The 19,957-nt window shown below is 49.9% G+C and overlaps 1 protein-coding gene across 1 annotated transcript in view; it reads left to right on the top strand.

The window, feature by feature from the left end:
- JAZF1 (JAZF zinc finger 1) overlaps positions 1–19,957 on the top strand; it is a 254,723-nt gene that overhangs the window by 232,117 nt on the left and 2,649 nt on the right. The window contains 3 exon segments of the mRNA XM_043964964.1: positions 10,780–10,949; positions 19,853–19,885; positions 19,887–19,956. Of these exon segments, the coding sequence (XP_043820899.1) occupies positions 10,780–10,949; positions 19,853–19,885; positions 19,887–19,956 (273 nt within the window).

Raw genomic sequence — 19,957 nt, 5'->3', positions numbered from 1 at the left:
ACCGCGGAGTTAATTTGCGGGGTAAGCCTTTGGCAGAGGGGGTCTGTTTGGCTTTTATATATTTATTTATTTACCTTTTTCTGTTATAAATAAAACTGCGCCGTAAAATGGGCAGCTTAACTGCAGGAAGCCCCAAACTGTTTAATTTTTATTTTTTTTCCCCTGAAAGTCCTTAGTAGCTTATTTTTGTTTAGACGGCGTGGTTGAAAACCCTGTCTAAGCATATACCTTGAAAGCCTAGATTGTGTCCTTGGTTTATCATGTTTTCCCTGAACTGTATCTAAGCAGGAGGCTGTTGGGTATTAAAAGGCCCCTTTTTTTGTGGAGAACAGAGCTGGGAATGGGGGGCAGGGAGGGAATTTATGTAAGAATGCAGAATAACTTCCCGAGACTACAGGCGCTCTGTGACTATAAAAGCCCAACAATGCCTTGTTGGGGGACAGCCGGAGGAGAAGCCGCCTCAGCTTGGCCCCCTTCTGGTGGTATTCCCAGAGAGGGGAGCCTCGTGCCAGTGGTAGTTATTAGCTGCTGGTGTCTGTTTAGACAAACTGGAAAACACACTCCCCCGTGGGCCACGTCCCACTGACATACCCCCAAAGAAGTTTGGGGGAGATAGTGGTGCCGCCATCTGTTGTTTTTTTAATCCGTTGCTGATATTTTTTGGTACCTCTGAATGCAAGAGTTGGCAGATTTTTCCCTGAGACGTCCCCACCTATAAATGCGAGCCATATGATACTGGTGTGACCTCGAGGACGGTCTCCTTCCCCTCCAAAGATTTCAGGTACCTGTGCATTCATCCTCGTTTAAGGCCTTGGAAAATGCTTCCTTTATAGGCTGACACATGGATTGTCCCATTAGGAAATGAGTCAGTGACACAGGACTTGAAAAATATGGTGCGTTTATGACTAGATAAGCCTTGGGTCTCATAACAAAATGGACAATAAAGAGGGGGAAGGTTCAGGCTGGAAGATGAGGGCCGAGCAGCACATTAGCAATGCTCCCATTCCTTTGTCAGGGATTCTGGATTCAGGCCCCTTTGAGAATGTTACTGGGGCCTGCGGGCTGGAATCAACTAAACAATGGGTGTGGTACAGTCCAGAAATCCAAATCTAATGTCCTTTTGGCCTCAGTCGAATCCAAGGGGGTGCATGTTCAAGTTGGTACTCATTTGAGATCTGGAATTAGAGCACTGGCCCTGGAGTACCTGAGTTCAAATCCAGCCTCAGACACTTCCTAGCTGTGTAACCCTGGGCAGGTCATTTCACCCTGTTGTCCTCAGTTTCGTCATCTGTAAAATGAGCTGGAGAAGGAAATGGCAAACCACTCTAGTATCTTTGTCAAGAAAACTCCAAATGGGGCCACAAAGAGTTAAAAACGACTGATTGACTAAACAGCAAAAATCTTGGCATCCCTCACTATCTTCCTACAAAGCCCAAGACCCTTCCTGGCAGCAAACTGGGCCTGGGAAGCTGTTTTCAAACTTTCAAACTGTTTTGGAACACATTTTTTTTTACTGCATTCCTGAATCTGTGGCATTAAATTTAGGTGGGAAAAAACAAAAAAACTTAGGCACTTTGTTCGAGTGAGGAAAGCTAATTGGCTCCACTCTCCTTGCTTATCTTTGTGACCTCAAACAGATCCTGTCACCTCCTTTAGCTTCAGTTCATCTGGAAAGCGAATACTTGTGGTTAAGTGGCCCCCGAAGTGCCTTCTGCGTTGAGATCCTGGATCTAAAATAAGCCTGTTTCAATTCATTGTGAGGGTTCCTTTGGTGTAGTTGTTTTACAGTGTGCCCAGAAGGTATCGCTGTTTGTTAGCTCTAAGGTCTGAGCACAGACAACTAATGAATTAAAAACACCCAGTGCTGACCAAAGGGGATTCTTATTTTCATAACTAGAGATTCCTGAAATGGTGTTTTGGTTCTTAAAATCTGACTCCAGGATAACACTCCAAGCTCTGAGTTGTTTGAAATTCAGCTCAATTCTACAAGCAATAATTAAGCACCTGCTATGTGCCGGACAGAGCTAGAAATAGAAAAACAAAATATGAAAGAGGCTTTGCCCATAATGGGACTACATTCTACCAAAAGGAAACAGCCTCCCCGTCCATAAGTGGGTAATAAAATAATTCCCATTGGGGAGAGCCCCGGTAGCTGGCTTGGTGGAGGGGCAGATTGGAGGGCTCAAGAAGGGCTTCAGGTAGGATGAAGGGAGCCAGGGATCCCCAGAGGTGAGAAACAAGTGTCCCCCAACATATTTAGAGTCAGAGAGGCATTGGGCAAAAGAATCAGGAGACCTGACCTCATTGACTTGGAGCTGGGGGGAATTTGGGGGGTCACCAATGCAACCTCCTCATTTATAGAAGGGAAAATCCAGACTTGGCTGGACTCCCAATGCAGGGCATGGGCCTCATTCCAGAGCCCCATCATGTACTGGACACAAGACTTTCAACAAATCAACCTCTTTTCGCCTGCATAAATGGGGGTCCTGAGACCTGGAGATCACATCAGAGTGGGCCACATCTGAAGCTATAAAGAGCCATTTGGATTTCTGTTGTTGTTGACATGCATATGGGCTCCACCTGGGACAAAGTGCTTTGATAAAAAATCACTGGGACCTGGATGAATTTCCGGTGACGGTGACATTTCTCCCCATCAAACAGCATTTTCTCTAACCACGCCTTGCTTATGTTTTTATATCGTGTACTGCGTCTGGGGAGAGACGGGCATTTTCAAGGCCCCACTAAACGTCGTCTGCTGATGGTCCCCCACTATCTCTCACTGTGTCCATTGCGGTGTTTTTCTTGGTGCCCATCACTTCATTTGAGCTTTCTCCAGGCAGATATTTGTTTCTCTTATAGTTGCCGCTCCATAAATGAGGCATGTCATATTTCATGCTCAGGAGAAAAGAATAATTGGATCATAGAGCTAGAAAGACAGCCCCAGAGGGAGGGATGAAAACAGTCCTCTCACCTGCAGTCCCTGCAGATGCATTTACAAAGATGGCTGCTGTGGACAGATGCCCCGACGCCTAGACTTTGAAAAGACTCAGCCCACAGGGGCTGGAGCCAGCGGTACCAGCTTGCCAGAGCCGATTGTTAAATTGTCTGGGCGGGCGAATACCACAAAATGAAGCTTGATTTATCCTTTTGTTGATTGTCTAAACTTAGGAAAGCAACGGAGGAAATGGTAGTGATTCATATTAAACTGAAAAACGTGTCCTGAATTTTTGGAAGGGGAGCTGAATGTTAAACAGTGTGAGCCAGGGAGTGACCTGTGCTTTAGGAAGATGATCCTGGTGATTGTGGAGGACACATTCGAGAGGCAGGGTACGGTAGGTCAGGCCAGGGGTGGTGCGGGCTGCTCCGAGGAGCTCTAACAGTCTGGGATTCTGGGAATCGAATGTCATCTTTGGTCATTTACTCTACCTTGGGTTGTTTACACTCACATAAAGTGGCTCTGCATCACTTAAAGCTCATGTTTAATGGGACATGGGCCGGCCAGGATTTTACAAGCCCGGGTCGTGTCTTCATTTGCCTTCGTTGGCTGTTGCCTCTTGCACTCATTTGACCTTTCCAGAGTGTGTCAGGGCTGGCTGTCGGCTTTGGGGAAGGGCTTCTCTTCTTGATCTCCCCTCATCTTTCTTCTCCAACAGCAGTAGAAGTTTTATAAAACCTCTCACTGGCAAAAAGAACCAGAGAAACAGCGAGAAGGAGCCCTGGGACTGAGCCAGTCTGGCCCATCCCTCACACCGGAGTCTCCTCTACTCCCACGTCCCTGACAAGGGCTCTTGCAGCTTTTGGTCAGAAGCCCCTTCCCCAGGTGACCGCGCCTTCCCCTGGGGGCCGCTCTCATGGACAGCTAGTCTTTCCTTATATGGAGCCAAAATCCGTGTCTTCAGCGTCACCCACCATTCCCAGTTCTGACCCCTGGGGACAAACAGAACACGCTGCTCTCTCCCACAGCCTGACCTTTGAAATGCTCAGACAGCAGTCACCCTCCCCCCCCCCATCTCATCTTCCCCAGTTTCCCAAAACCAAACCCTTCTGGGAGGCCTGGGCTCCCTCCCCCATGCCAGCCAGCCTGACTCTCTTATCCCTTGTTGCAGATCCAGCCGTTGGCAGACGGTGCCCTCCGGCCGAGCCCCTCTCGGGCCCAGTCGCAGCATGAGCTCTTGTGTAGCTCAACCTCCATCTTTCCTGTGCCGATTTACTGGCCCCAAGCACAGGACTCTGCGCTTCTGCTCCCCCTGCCCCCCTTAAGTTTCTTCGTTTTAGACCCACCCAGAGTTCTAGGATCTCCAAGATTTTCACCCAGTGGGTTACCTAGCAACCCCACAAAGAACGCGGGTCCTCCACAAAGAACGCCGTCTCTGTCTGCATCCAAGTCACTCATAACAGTGTGGAGCAGAGGAGCCCCAAGGGTAGATCCCCGAGGCACTGCATTAGAGACCTCCCTTGAAGCAGAGATCAGTGAATCAGCAAGCACTTATTGAATGCTTGCTTACGTGTACGCCAGCTCTGCCAGGTGCTAGGGAGGCAAGGCCATGGGACACACACACACAATCTAAGGGGGTGCATTTAACAACAGGCACGGCATAAAGATGAAATTAATACGTACAAACCTATGCCAAAATTTCTAAGTCATCACTAATGTTTCTGGTCACAATTATTCACCCAGCTCCAAATTCAGCGCACCGACCAAACCATCTTGTCTCCAGAAGGGAGTGAGCTGCAGGGTCAGACGGTCAGACACCTTCCGATCTAGAGGAAGGTCGGCTCTAAAACATCTTCCGACCCCTAAGCCAGGGACCCGTCCAAAGAGCAGGTGTCAGCAGAACGGAGGCTGGGGCCAACAGCACTAGCAAAGATACCCCCAGCCCCTCAGGGGGAACTTCTAGAGCCCTGGGGGAGTGTGGGAGACCAGCTCTCAGAGCTACTGACTCATCCGTGGGAATGAGAGTGAGAAAGCTATTTCCAAGCTGGGGCTACGTGATAATCGGAGGTGTCTCCCCCTAGCTCCCCCCACCCCCACCGGAGGCCTTTGGGAGGAGGCCTAGGAGAATGGGACGGAGGGGGCTCTAGCTCAAGGCCCCTTCCCATGCTGAACCCCAACAAGGAATGGGAACTATACGAATGCTAACACCACAACCGCCAATCATCGTTATGCTTTACTACTATTGCAAGAGCAGCCCCATGGACCCTTGAACCCATCCCCGAGGTCTGTAAGGTGAGATGGGTCTCCGCAGCCCGCCCATCCTCTGTTATCCTCCGTGAAAGGTGACACTGCCTGCAGCCAGTGACAGGTGTGACCGGTCCACTTTGATGCTCTTCGGGGTGTCCTCTGTCATACCCGTCACTGTTGGTGTCATAACGGCCCCTGCAGGTCATCAGAGGCTTGTGCTCCTTGTGTGGGATGGATGGATGGATAGATGGATGGATGGATGTTTTATGCATGAGCCTCCTTCCCCTCAGACTGTAAGCACCCTGAGAGCAGGGTCTGTGCCCTTGGGCACCCTGTAAAGGACAATGAGCTTTTGACTGACAATTCTCTGACTGGGTATCTGGCATCTCTTAAGAGGCTGTCCTTCTGCAGGAGTGGCTGGTTCATGCCAGATGGCATAAATAATATGGGCACAGATGGCATCCCCTCACTGCTCCATTGCCCTTGGAGCAGTGACCACAGGCCAGCCACAGCGGGGGGCCTCGACACTCCCTGGGAATACTGTCTACTAACCTGTGATGTAATTAAGAGTGAGCTATTTGGAGCCAAGAGAAGTTTACTGACCCCCCCTCCCCGCCCCCGCCAGTGTACCTGGTCAAAGAAGGGAGGTCAGGACCCCAAGTCCAGCCTGCAGGAGGATGGCTTGAAAGAACTGTCTGATGGGGGGGGGGGTTTGGGGAGGGGGCAGCCATCGGCAAATGCTGCCTGGCCATAATTAGGCTTAGTCCCTTTGACCCCAGAGGCCCCCAGGACTCAGGGGCCTGGGAAGTTTCTACCCCACCCCCCATGACCTGTACTAGAAAGAGGCAGAGCTTCTTTGGAAACGGGGGCAGTGCCGAGCGGCGCAAGGTGGAGGGGAGGGAACCAGGCTGTTGTGAAAGATGAACGAGACAGAGGAGCTAAGGAGTTAAGGAGAACTCCAAAGAAATGTCTCAGCAGCAAAGATGGGTCGGCCGCGTGGCAAGCATGCAGAATGTGCTCCATCAGTACCCTTATGTGGTCAAGAGAACATAAGGAAGGCTCCCGGCTCATTGGATGGACCCTGGCTGGTGAAATTACGGGAGGACATGGACAAGAGCCAGACGGGATAGGCTGAAGTCCACAATATGGGAGGGAACACCCATCCCACGAGATCACCCATTTATTTGGATAAGAGCGCGTTTCTTTCAAGGAACGAGACGAAGGAAAGAAGAGTTGGAAGCGAGCCGTCTGAGGATTTTCATTTATTTCTCTGCTGAGAAATCCACTGAGCAGGAGGGAGGCTTTTCTTTAGGTGTGCGCCCACGTTAATTCGCCCACAACCAGTGCTTTGGCTTCAGGTTAGTTCTTCCCTGAGATGAAAAGCCCTAGAAAAGGTCCAGGAACTGTGGCTGTGGCCCTTGTGCCAGACGCTGCAGTCCCTCCTGCAGAACTTTCCGGGTGTGAGAGCCTAGCGGGTGCTTGTGTCTCCCAGGGTGTAGATGGTGGGAGCTCCCCCTCCCCCCTGGGACTTCCACACATACAGCAGCCAGCTAGCCACACCTGATCCAAGTGGAGTTCTGAGGGTTCCGGGCCCACCGTGAGCGGGCCACCTGCACCAAAGGTCCAAACCTCCTCATCTGTAAAATGGGGGTCTTCATAGCACCCAGCTCCCAGGGTTGTTGTCACAGTCAAACGACATGCACAACGTCCGTCAAGCCTTAAAGCGCTATATAAATGCTAGAACTTCTTATTTGCAGTGGGGGGTGGTGTGGGGGCTGCCTGGTTTCTGTCTGTGTTCCTGGGACTTGGCCCAAGTGCAGGCCAACAACAGCCACTTCCTAAGTGCTTGCTGGCTCGAAGGGAGCCCCCAAACTGACAAAAGCACAGCCCCCCCGAACATCGAAGCAACCTTAGACCTCCATCAAGATGGGCGCCTGAAGTTTCGCCTCCTCTCAGCTCTAGTTAACACGGAATTGGGTTGGATTTTTTTTTAATGTCCTCATTTTCTTGGTATTCAGGTTAATAAATTAGTCCAATTAGATGAGCAAATTAGCGATTCCAAATTTCCAAGGTCTTGCTTGTGAGGCTTTGAGAAATGCCATCTGAAAGGGCACTGCCCTGTGGCATTTGTTTAAGTTAGATGCACCAAACCGTGTCCTACTTAGGGAGAATTTCCAAAACTGTGCAGCTTCTTCAGGGAGTCCGTTTGTATCAGGTGTGAGAGATCCCTGGCCAGGCCGGAACTTCTCATCCCCAACTGTCCTTCCTGGGAGGAGACTGGTCACAGGGAGTCAGCTCAGCCATTTATGAAACGTGTAGGTCCGTACAGGGTGTCAGAAAAGACAGAGATAAACAGAGATGGAGAGACAGAGACAGGGCAGAGGCCTACCAGAATGAAGCAGGGCCCGGAAGCCAGGGGGGTTTGGCCTAGAGAAGACTTGGGAGGAGCTGCCTTTGACCCCTGTCTCTGATTATCCCAATCGATCAGGTTATTCTGGAAGCACCTCCTCTAAGCCAGGGACTGAGCTAGTTCCTGGGGGCACAAAGACAAAGAATGAAAAAGTCTCTACTAGTATGAGGCAGCTTGGAGTCAGTTCAAATCCTGCTTCAGATGCTTGAGCTGTATGACCTTGGGCAAGTCACTTCTGTGTGCCTCAGTTTCCTCACCTGCAAAATGGGGATAATAATAGTGCCTTCGTGACAGAGACGTGGCGAGGAGCAAATGAGATAACATGGGAAGGATTTTGCCAACCGTAAAGCATCCTAGAAAGGCTGGCTATATGTTATGCCTCCGAGGGCAGAACTAGAAACAGTGGATGGAAATCACAAAAAGGGAAATGCCGATCAATGAACATTTATTAAACTCCTGCTGTGTACTGTGCTAATGTTGGGGAGGACATTCCCTCACAATAAGTGTTGACATAATCCTATCTGATTGCTTGCTGCATCAGGGAGGGACGGAAGGAGGGATAAGAATTGGAACCCAAAATTATAAATTAAAATGTTTATTACATTAGAACAAAAACAATCAGTGTTGTCCCTAAAGTGGAGGGAGCCGGGGCAGCTAGGTGGCACAGTGGATAGAGCACTGGCCCTGGATTCAGGAGGACGTAATTTCAGATCCGGCCTCAGACACTTAACACTTACTAGCTGTGTGACCCTGGGCAAGTCACTTAACCCCAATTGCCCAGCAAAATACAAAACAAAAACAAAACCCAAAACACCAAAAAAAAAAAAGTGGATGGAGCCACCTTAGAGAGTAGTGGGCTCCCCTTGCTGGGAGTCTTCAGGCAAAGCCGGGATGACCATTTGTCGGGTCCGTGGTAGCCAGGATTCTCCTTCAGCCGTGGGCTGGATCCAGGGGCCTCCAAGGTCTCTGTTCCAGCTCTGCGATCCTCGATTCTGGGACCCATGCCAAGCCAGCTACAGCCACGGATAGCCCATGGTGGCTGAAAGCCCCCAGACCCATTTTGCCTCAGTTTCTCCTTCATCACTGTCCACCCACTCAGGCCCTTCTAGAAGGGGGGGGCGCTCAGAGAGCCAAGCAAGCCCAAGCCCATCATTTATTTCACTGGTGAGGAAATGGGGGCCGGGGGAGAGGAAGAAAAAAAGCGGACTGGACCTCCGGCCCCTCCCCTCATGCCGGGTTTGCTGAGAGGATCAGGAAGAGGGAGCAGAGAGATTCTGCGGCAGCGATCGGTCTTAATATTGATTGCAGTGCCCTTAAATAACGGTGCAGGTGGCCGGTGTTGAGTCACGGGGGCGGGGGGAGCCGGGGGGCCGGGGGGCGTCAGCCGGGAGCCCAGGGCCCCGCGCAGGCCCTCGGAGCCGTCCGTGTGGCCGCACACCTGGGTCAGCTGGATTTCACGAGACCGGCTGTTCTAATTCCTATTTATTCCACAGGGCTTGTAAATGCATTAGGGCTTGTCAGCGTATTATTTTACACTGTTTATGATCTGGAGAATTAGGGTCTTCAGGGTCGCCCTGCACAAAGGCCGCTCAGCACTTGGGCTGGGGCTTCCCCTCTGTCCTCCAGCCAAGTGAACAATGGGGAGGTGGAGTGTTGGACCGATCCGGGTGGAGCGGGTCAAGTGCCATCCCTGGTGCGCTCCAGATCTTTGGGGGGGGGGGCATTGCTGAGTGAGGGATGCTGAAAAGTGCCTGGGGGGCGTGTGGAGCCATTTTGGTGGGGGAGGGGAGGGGAGAAGGGGCCAGGCTCTGAGGCCTTGGTGAGCCTCATCCCCCCTCTGGGCCTCCGGCCTTTCTCTGTAAAATGAAGGGGGTGGACTCCATAACCTTCAAGGCCCCTCCAGCTCCAGCTCTCGGGAGAACTAGTGTCTCCACTGCCCTGGGAGTAAACAAGAGAAGAAGTGTTTGTCCTGGGTAGCAAAGAGGACCGGCCAGAGCCAGACACGCTCTGCAAAGCCCATGCCACTCCCCCCCCCCCCCCACACACACACACACGCGCGCGCGCGCGCCAGGATCTTCATGTTCTTCTCCCTGCTCCTCATCAAAACCTGTGCTCAAGGGGCAGCTAGGTGGCGCAGTGGATAGAGCACCGGCCCTGGATTCAGGACGTCCTGAGTTCAAAGCCGGCCTCAGACACTTGACACTTACTAGCTGTATGACCCTGGGCAAGTCACTTAACCCCAATTGCTTCACCAAAAACAAACAAAAAACCTGTGCTCACACAGGGATCCAAAACACATTCATACTAAAGTGCAAATGACTGATAGTATAAATGGGGTTTGGGCACTTAGCAAGCCCACAGAACAACAGGGCATGGTCCAAAGATCTTAAGCTTTTTTTGTGCCGTGGACCCGGTTGGCAGTCTAGTCGAGTCTTTCAGAACACTGCTTTTACATGCATAAAGGAAATATATCCAATTACAACAGAAACCAATCATAAAGCAATATTTTAATAAAAATATTCTTTAAAAACCAGTTCAGGGGGCAGCTAGATGGCGCAGCGGTAAAGCACCGGCCCTGGAGTCAGGAGTACCTGAGTTCAAGTCCGGCCTCAGACACTTAACACTTACTAGCAGTGTGACCCTGGGCAAGTCACTTAACCCCAGTTGCCTCGCTAAAACAAAACAAAACAAAAAACAGTTCAGGGACTCCAGGCTGAGAGCCCTTGCCTTAGACTAAAGAAGCAAAACTCAAACTGGAATTTTCATACATGGCGGGGAGGGCTGTCATGCTTTTTAGCCATCTCGTCTTTCCAGCCGTCTAGACATCCCCGGCTGGGCAGCTGGCATTTCTGGTGGCCCTGTTGATCAGGATCATGATGATAGCTCTCTCTCATTTGAGTTTAGCATTGGAGGGGCCCTTACAGGTGAGCTGACCCAGTGAAAGAAAACGAGACTCAGAGGAGTCGCAAAGGTAGAATTTGAATCCAGCACCTCTGACTCCAATTCCATTGTACCACACTGGTTTACAAAACTGGATGTGGGAAGCGCCCAGTATCATTCATTAAACCCATTTTACCCCTGCCTGGGGCCCCACCCGCTGAGTGGGTGCAGGACGGCGCTCCGTCACAGGCCTGGCCGGCAGCGCGGCCATCTCACCCTCTTTATCCCCTTCTCTCCCGTGTCTCAGGCAGTGAATATGACGAGGAGGAGGCGGATTACGAGGAGTCGGACAGCGACGAGTCGTGGACCACGGAGAGCGCCATCAGCTCCGAAGCCATCCTCAGCTCCATGTGCATGAACGGAGGGGACGAGAAGCCTTTCGCCTGCCCCGTACCTGGATGCAAGAAACGATATAAGGTAAACGCCCAGGCCTGGCCCGCAGCGGCCGCCGGGGAACAGGCAAAACACCGACGGCGTCCTTGGTCCTCGGCCTTCTGTCACGTCTGGGCAAGCCCGGGCCACTACCAGGAGCAGGAGGTGCAGGGCCCAGCTCAGGCCCGGACCCAGAGCTTCCCCCGTATTGGGAATTCCCCACACGGAAACTCCCTCCCCGTGGTCAGATAGCCAGCTGGTCTGGACCTCAGTCTCAGAGAGGTGCCCAGGGCACAGGAGGCCACAGCTCGACCCGGATGGGCCAGGGGCTCTGCAGAGAAGATGGGAGATTTAAAGACCCCAAACACCATCTAATCCAACCCCTCATTTTGCAGATGAGAAAACTGAGGCAGGCAGAAGGGAAGGTGAAGTGACTTGCCCAGGATCACACAACCAATGGGTGGCTATCCTGGTGGGCTCATATATCATCTAGACAGATCAAGAATCAAGAAGACCCAAATGCAAATCCAGCCTCAGACACTTCCTAGCTGTGTGATCCTGGGCAGGTCCCTTCACCTCTGTCTGCCTCAGTTTCACTAACTGTAAAACGAGGATCATAACAGCACTTATTTCCCAGGGTTGTGTGAGGGTCAAATGGGATGATATTTGTAAAGTGCTTCATGCACATGGTGTGTGCTCCTTCCTTCCTCCATCTTGAGTCATCAGCTCTGTCAAGAGGTAGGTGGCACCCTCCATCATGGGTCCTCCATCATCGTTAAAGGCCTTCTGGGCCACTCATCCTTTCCACGAGGCTGTTGTTGTACCGGGTCCTGCACGCTCCCAGCCCTCTCCTGCAGTCTGCGCCATGACTGGGGAGAGCAGGCCAGCTGGGGCATGAGCCAAGTGTGGAAACTCAGCAGTGGCCTTTGTTTTTTCCAAATTCACGTCTTTTCTGGGAATTGGGTCAGGGAAGGGGCAAGACCCACTCATTTTCATTTAAAGAGCAATCATCTCTCTCTCTCTCTCTCTCTCTCTCTGTCTCTCTCCCGTCTCCCTCCCTCCCTTCATCTCTTTCTCCATCTGTCTCTGTCTCTGTCTCTGTCTCTCTCCCGTCTCCTTCCCTCCCTTCATCTCTTTCTCCATCTGTCTCTGTCTCTGTCTCTGTCTCTCTCCCGTCTCCCTCCCTCCCTTCATCTCTTTCTCCATCTGTCTCTGTCTCTATCTCTCTCTCTCTGTCTCTCTCCCGTCTCCCTCCCTCCCTTCATCTCTTTCTCCATCTGTCTCTGTCTCTGTCTCTCTGTCTCTCTCCCGTCTCCCTCCCTCCCTTCATCTCTTTCTCCATCTGTCTCTGTCTCTGTCTCTCTGTCTCTCTCCCGTCTCCCTCCCTCCCTTCATCTCTTTCTCCATCTGTCTCTGTCTCTGTCTCTGTCTCTATGTGTCTCTCTCTCTCTCTCTCTCTCACACACACACACACACACACACACACACAGCAGAGAGTCCAGGTCTGGGGGTGCAGCCGGACCAGGGAGGATGGCAGGCATGTTCTCTTTGCTGCCCTAGGAAGGCTGAAGCCTCGCTGTGCTCCATGGCTCTGGGGGTGGGTTGTAATGAAAGCCAGAAGTTCAGGGAGATGGAGACAAGGAAGGAAATTGTCCCGGCTCTGGGCAATGGGCAGGAGAGTAGTGTGAACAACCAGAAGTGGAGCAGCCAGGTGGCGCCGTGGATAAAGCACCAACCCTGGATTCGGGAGGACCTGAGTTCAAATCCAGCTTCAGACACTTGGCATTTACTGGCTGTGTGACCCTGGGCAAGTCACTTAACCCTCATTGCCCAAACAAAGACAAAGACATCCGGGGTCTTTAAAACAACAACAACAACAACAAAAATCCACAAACAACCAAAAATGCTGGGAGGGCTCCGGGTGGTTTAAGGGCCAACAAAGGACTGGCATGGCCTGCCTCTGCCTCCTGGCCACCCCTTGGCTGTCCTCTGGGTCCTCTGGGCATTCATCTCTCTTCCACCAGCCCTTCAAACCTGTGAAGACGCTGATCACACCCTGCCTCCCCCCATCTTCCTTGTCAGCCTGAACAATCCCCTCTCCTCCGGGTGATCTTCACTCACCAGCATCCTCCCTAAGATGCAGTGTCCAGAAGTGGACACAACACTGCATCTGTGGCCTGGCCAGGGCAGAGGAAGTGGGACTGTCCATTCTCTAATCCCAGGCCAGATGCCTCCCTTTGTAGACAAAGTTCCCATTATCTTTGTTGGCTACCGACACGGTGTTAACTCATATCGAGTTATGGTCCACTAAGACTCTGAGATCTTTTTTTCAGATTGGTTGCCACCAAGTTATGCCTCACTTGTGAAACTGATGTTTTTAAGCAGCGTTAGACCTTTATATTTATGTAACTGCATGTTACAATTAGCACAATAGACATTTTCCATTCATTTAATAGGGCAACCAGGTGGAACCAAAGCACACAGAGCACTGGGCCTGGAGTCAGGAAAACTCATCTTGGTGGGTTCAAATCTGGCCTCAGACACTTAGCAATTGTATGACCCTGGGCAAGTCGCTTAACCCTGTCTGCCTCAGTTTTTTCATATGTAAAACAAGCTGAAGAAAGAAATGGCAAACCATTCCAGTATCTCTGCCAAGAAAACCACCAAAATGGGGTCACAGAGTTGGATATGACTGAAACAACTGAAAAAAAAAACAATGAAAAAATTAATCTAATGTTACCTCTGTGGATTATTATTGCAATGAGGTGAGACATAAAGGAGTCAGCCCAATATCATCTGTGTACAGGAACACCCAGAGAAATCCCTCCCCTATGGATACCCATCAAGAGACACCCTCCATAAGATGCATACCTCCCTGATTAGTACCCTGCTGGACCTGAGTAATTAGGGGGTCACTGAACATGTTACCTCTGTGCAATCTTGGCAGTTCCCTTCTATTTTCATTGAGAAAATGCTTTCGGTATTGAGCATTTCCATGGGGATTTGGTAAAGATGAAAAGCAGGTATATCAGCCATTAGTTACTGAGGGTCTCAGCACCTCCTTTTGGGCATATCAGTATTATCCCTTTCAAGGGGAGTATCTTCCCCCTGAAATAGCGTGTGAAGCTATCCTTCACTGCTTTCAATACAGTGATGATTGCCCCCACCCCACCCCAAGGTGATCTATACAACACATTTAGAATTTACTTTAGTGGCAGCTAGGTGGTGTAGTGGATAAAGCACCAGCCCTGGATTCAGGAGGACCTGAGTTCAAATCTGGCCTCATACACTTGACACTTAACTAGCTGTGTGACCCTGGGCAAGTCACTTAACTCTCACTGTCCCACCAAAAAAAAAAAAAAAAGAATTTAATGAAAATTAAGTTCACAAAGAGAAAACAGGGAAGCAGAATAAATTACTTGATAATGAGAGGAGGAGAGAAGACTAAGAGTGCAGTGAGATCAAAACCAGACTGGGAATTGGGAGGTCCTAGGCCCTATGTGACTTTGGACAAGTCATTTCCCTTCTCTGAGATTCAGTTTTCCCCTCTTCAAAATAGTGGTGGGGGGGGGGGGAGGATTATAGATGGATCTCTAAGGTTCTTCTGAGCTTTAAAATTCTTTTAAAAATCAACCTTAGGACAACAGAGCGTGTTTCAAAGTATGTCATTGTCGGGCTGACTTTTCCAATAAAGCTGATGTATGAGTTTGGCTCAGTTTTCCTGCCAAACTCAGGAAGCTTACGCCAGACATGCAACGAATGTTTACATTAAGCATTGGGAAGGGGCTGAAGAGCCCACCACCACCCACCAGCAGCCTCCTTTGAGGGCTCTGGGGCAGTGGGGGCTTGCTTTCACATGGATTTCACTGGGCTTGAGGCCTTAAGAACTCCGCTTCCAACCTTTCCCTAACCTAACGAGGAGGAAAAAGCACCAACTGAGACGGAATTTCTCCAGCATGGATCCCGTGGAATGCGCCCGTTGGTTTGTCTTTGTTTTTGAGTCTTTTCTATTTTTCATCAAGGTGTGAGTGGTGCTGAGCCCCCCAAGATGTGACTGGATTCTTTAATGGCCCATCACACCATTTGAAAACAACGAAGGGGAATGTTTCCTAACTCAGTTCCCCTGAAAGGGGCCCTCAGAAGGCACTTGATAAAGTATTTGTTGGATGGATGAACGGACGAATAAATAAATAGAGGCTGGATAGACCAAGGCTTGAGTAATTTGAGCCGAGGGCTTTCCACGACCACTGTGAAACTTGGCAATCTGTCCCTGGTCACCAGACAATTTTATCACCAAATCTTAGAATTGGAAGGTACCCGAGAGGCCCTCTCATGCAGCCCGGGCCTGAACACGGGTCATTGAGCCTCTTCTGGAAGACCTCCAGTGAGGGGAAAACCTTCCTTCAACAGCTGAAGCGCCCCCAGCACACTGGGGCAGCTGTTGGGAAGGCCACCCCACGGATCACATGGGCTTCCTGACTTCAGCCTCTACGCTGGGGCCTTCTCCAGCGCCCTGGTGGCCATGCTGTGGATGCCCGCCACCTGCCTCCGAGCCTCCATCTTCACCCAGGGAAGATCCCAACAGGGCCTTCTCCAGCCGGCCCACCTCCTGCCTTCCTAGGATCTCACCCCCATCTGCTCCCACCTTCTGGGCTTCCACCCAGTCTGACTCCTGCCATTAGCACATTCCCACTCCCTTACAGTCTCCATGACTGAGTGATTCTGAACCTCCGGGTGCAGTGGACAAACCCTGCTGCCCATCCCAACTGCCCACTCCCTTCCCCCACCCCTTCTACTGCCCTACTCAGGGCCCTCTGGGACGTGAACTCAGCCCTTCCGTGGGCTTGCAGAATGCCGCCTTCGTGCTTTTCCCTTCTCCCTCCCTCCCTCCCCTGGCTCTCCCTCAGACCGGAGGCCTCCCCGTGATGCTGCAGCTAGTTGCACTTCTAACCATACCTTGCCCCTCTACAGGCACATGCCAGGGAATCGGGCCTCCCTGCTCCCCATGCCCACTTCTAGACTCCCCCTTCTACCAATAGCACTTAATAGCTTCAGTCCTTTACAGTTCAAATGGAATACATAATGGTGATAAATAATTATTAATCGTCAGTATCTTGGAGACCCAGAGATGTCCCTTCTTTCTCTGTCCTCTCTCTTCCCTCCACTCAAAGGCAAGGTATCCTTGAGAGAGTTCATCAAGTCCCTCTGGGATCAGAGGGGTCAGGCCTAACCCAAGCTCACAAGGAATCATGGGTGGAGACAGATCTGTTTATCTAGATAGCTGAAGGCTTCTCCGTCCAGGGTGGGGGTCACTTGGGGCCCCCCATTGAAGAAGAGGACATTCCTTGAATTGATAGCTCGAGGCTGGAGAGAATCTCTCTGTGCAGGGGTCAGTTCTTGGCCCCACTGACCACCTCTGGACCCCAACACCACAGGGTCTTTGGTCTGAGAGAGATGGCCACAAACCTCATTTTATGAATAACCCACCAGCCACATTAATAGAATGATTCACTTACGCAGTCTCTCATATATTCTTTTTTTTAAAAGTGAGGCAATTGGGGTTAAGCGACTTGCCCAAGGTCACACAGCTACTGTCAAGTGTCTGAGGTCAGATTTGAACTCAGGTCCTCCTGACTCCAGGGTCGGTTCTCTATCCACTGTGCCACCTAGCTGCCCTGTCTCTCATATTTTCAATCACATAACCCAACCCAGCCTCCCTTCTCTAATGGCACCCAGGATCTCCTGGCCTCTCTCTTGCTCAATGTGTTCAGTGGCTGTGTCACAGATGTCTGTCCCTCCATACTAAATCCTCTCATGCCAGGAGACTTCATCATACACATTGATGCTCCCTCGGGTGTCAACTTGGGTCGTCCCATCTTTTCCTTCGCCCTCTAACCCCCAGACCTGTTCTTCTTCCTCACCACTCCTCCCAGACCTCAGTTCTTTTCAAGGCCACCACCACTCTCAGTGGAGAGAATGAATGTATGTTACAGGTCCCCTACCTGTACATCACCAAAAACCTGATGCCCTCTCTTCTCATCACACATCCCTCAGACATCTTCCCTCACCATCTCCCTTGTCACGCTTGTCTCGGACGGCCTTGCTGAGTCAAGGCTTTCTACGTGCAAGTGATTCTACCCTGCTTCATCTCCTGTGACAGTGACCCCTCTGTCATCCCCACTCATCTGCAATCTCTCCCTACTTAATAGACCCTTCTCTGCTGCCTTATAAACACAGCCACATCTCTCCTTTACAAAAACAAAACCCCTCAGTGCTGATTGTTCCCCCATCTCTCCTCCCCTTCTTGGTTAAACTTGAGGTACACTCAGCACCACCTCTTCTTCTGCTTTCTCTCATCTTTAAATGCTCGCTTCAGGGCACTTATTAAGCCTTCTTGTCAACAGTGTTAGTACCCAGGTGGTGAAGGGAACAAACCTCGCCCGGGGAATTCCTGAGGCTGCCCCAATGCCTCTGGGTAGAACAGTGTGGAGGTTACCCCTTCTTTCTCCCTCCATTATGAGTTGGGGAACCTACATTCAGCAGGCAGGGAGAAGAGGGAATTGCTTCAGCTTTATTTTTTTTTAAAGTTTAGATGTATTTTTCATTTTAAATCTTTTCATTAGTATGAGATTGAATAGGCATTCTTTCACCTGGGGGATATAATTCGTTACAAATTTCTATTAAGATTTTTTTTTTCAGAAATAAGCGTTAACTGTATTTCAGTTGACACAGGTTAATAAGTGGGTGATAGAGCTTGGGGACCATTTGGGGCAAAGACATAACTGCTGGAGACACGGCCTTCTGTGACTCCTCTTCCCTTGATGATCCTAAAGTGCATGTCATGGGAAGTTGGGTGGAAACACCGGAATCTCTCTTCCTGTTTATTGAAATGAAAATGCCATAAAAGGAAAACCGGGCTTTTAAATGTTTGAGGATCGGGGCAGGAGAGTGAGTTGCAGGAATGGAAAGGATGAGAAAAATGTTTGCCTCTTAATTAACAAAGATTAATTTGGACTATAAACTGAACTCGAGGCCAGAAAGTGACCCCTAGAAACATGTTGTTTATCAATTTTATTGCTATCTTGTTGGTCCATCACCTTCATTTCAGAATGTCTCTCTCCCCCTCCCAACCTCTGTACAAATAAGAGGGAAAAAAAGAAGTTCAGCAAAAGTAACATCAGCAGCCTGACACTGTAAAAAAATATTTCACATCCTGGGAAAGCTGGCACACTGGTCCACTGTTGGTGGAGTTGTGAAAAGATCCAACCATTCTGGAGGGCAATTTGGAACCACGCCCGAGGGCTATGGAACTGTGCATCCCCTTTGATCCAGCAATATCACAGCTAGGTTTCTATCCCAAAGACAGCCCCAAAAAGAGAAAAAGACCTATTTGTACAACAATATTTATAGCAGCAATTTTTGTGGTGGCTAGGAATTGGAAATCAAAGGAATGCCCATCCATTGGGGAATGGCTAAACAAGCTGTGCTATATGATGGTGATGGAATATTACTGTTTGTTATAAGAAATGACAAGCAGGATAACTTCAGAAAGACCTGGAAAGACTCGTAAGAACTGATGCATAGTGAAGTGAGCAGAACCAAGAGAACATTGTACAGAGGCAGCCATATTGTTTGATGAAGAACTGTGAAAGACTTAACTATTCTCAACAACACAATGATCCAAGACAATCCCAAAGGACTATTGATGAAACATACGATCCACCTCCAAAGAAAGAACTGGTAGTGATGGAACACAGACTGAAGCAGGCTGTTTTTCACTTTTATTTTTTTCTTTTAATCAAGTTTTCTTGTACAAAATGACTAATATGGTAATGTTTTACATAATCGCACATGTCTAGCCCTTTTCTGATTGTTTACCACCTCAGGGACAGGGGAGGGAGAGGAGGGATAAAAATTGGAACTCAAAACCATAAATAAAAGTTTTTATTATTTAAAATAAATATTCCACATCCACAGTACCCCTCTTCCCCAAAGTCTCCTGTTTTATTTCATTCAAAATGCCACAAACAAGAGAGGGGAAAGGGCCCAACTAAATCTTCCCTCTGGGAATAATGTTCCAATTTTGAGGGACGGTTAACCAATCAGTCCTCTAACTATGTCAAGGCATTGCTCCTTTGAGGGTGGCCTGTGGAGAAACAGCTGTTTAGGATTAAAAATTTTTCATTTTCATCCCTGATCATGGGGTGGAGGGGCGTCTTATTTCCACCCACATTTTGCTCTCTGCACTAACAGGCAGATGGGGGTGTGGGGGAGAACAAAATCAATACTGTTAAAATTTTATGGGACTTGTGTTGTTGGGAGTAGCATGAGAAAAGTGGGACCATCCTGGCAGGGAATGCAGAGCCGTATGGCACTGGCTGGACTACTAATCTTTCAAGGCACAGAGGAAAATTTAACTAATGGTGAGGTCTTCCTCATGGCATCACACCAAGTCCCACTTTAGCACATAATGCCCTAAGCAGCATTAGAGTGGAGTCTAGGGTCCTCAGAAGGAGGTTACTGATTCAATGCTCTCACTGAGGGCCCCTGCCAGCAGAGAGGTGAAGTCGAGTGTCCAGTGTCAGCAGAGGTGGCAGCAGCTAGTTCAATGCCAGGACTCTTTCCAATAAGGACGTCGGTCTGTTCAAGTAGGGAAGACGAGGACTTGAACCCCAGATGCTGACTTTTACTGCTCACAAGCATTCTTGGGGAAATCACCTCATCTGCAAAATGACAGGGTTGGACTAAATAAGTCTAACAAACATTCCTGCTTGTATGATCCCATGAGCCATTTCGAAGGGAAAGGGGTATGCATGACACCCTACCCAAAAGCCAACCCGAGAGGTAGGTCCTGGACAGGCAGAGGCCATCTCTGTCAGTTTCAGGGACCAGAACAGACCCACCACACAAGCCCTCAGAAAGACTGATTGTTTCTTTCTCCCTTGCAGAATGTCAACGGCATCAAGTACCATGCCAAGAACGGGCCACAGAACACAGATCCGTGTCCGTAAACCATTTCAAAATGCCGTTGGCGGGAAGAGTTACAAGACCGC

Source organism: Dromiciops gliroides, chromosome 5, assembly GCF_019393635.1.
Source record: "Dromiciops gliroides isolate mDroGli1 chromosome 5, mDroGli1.pri, whole genome shotgun sequence".
NCBI classification, from domain to species: Eukaryota; Metazoa; Chordata; class Mammalia; order Microbiotheria; family Microbiotheriidae; genus Dromiciops; species Dromiciops gliroides.
The sequence above is the reverse complement of the archived record's forward strand: the minus strand, read 5'-3'. Positions and strand labels throughout refer to the sequence as shown.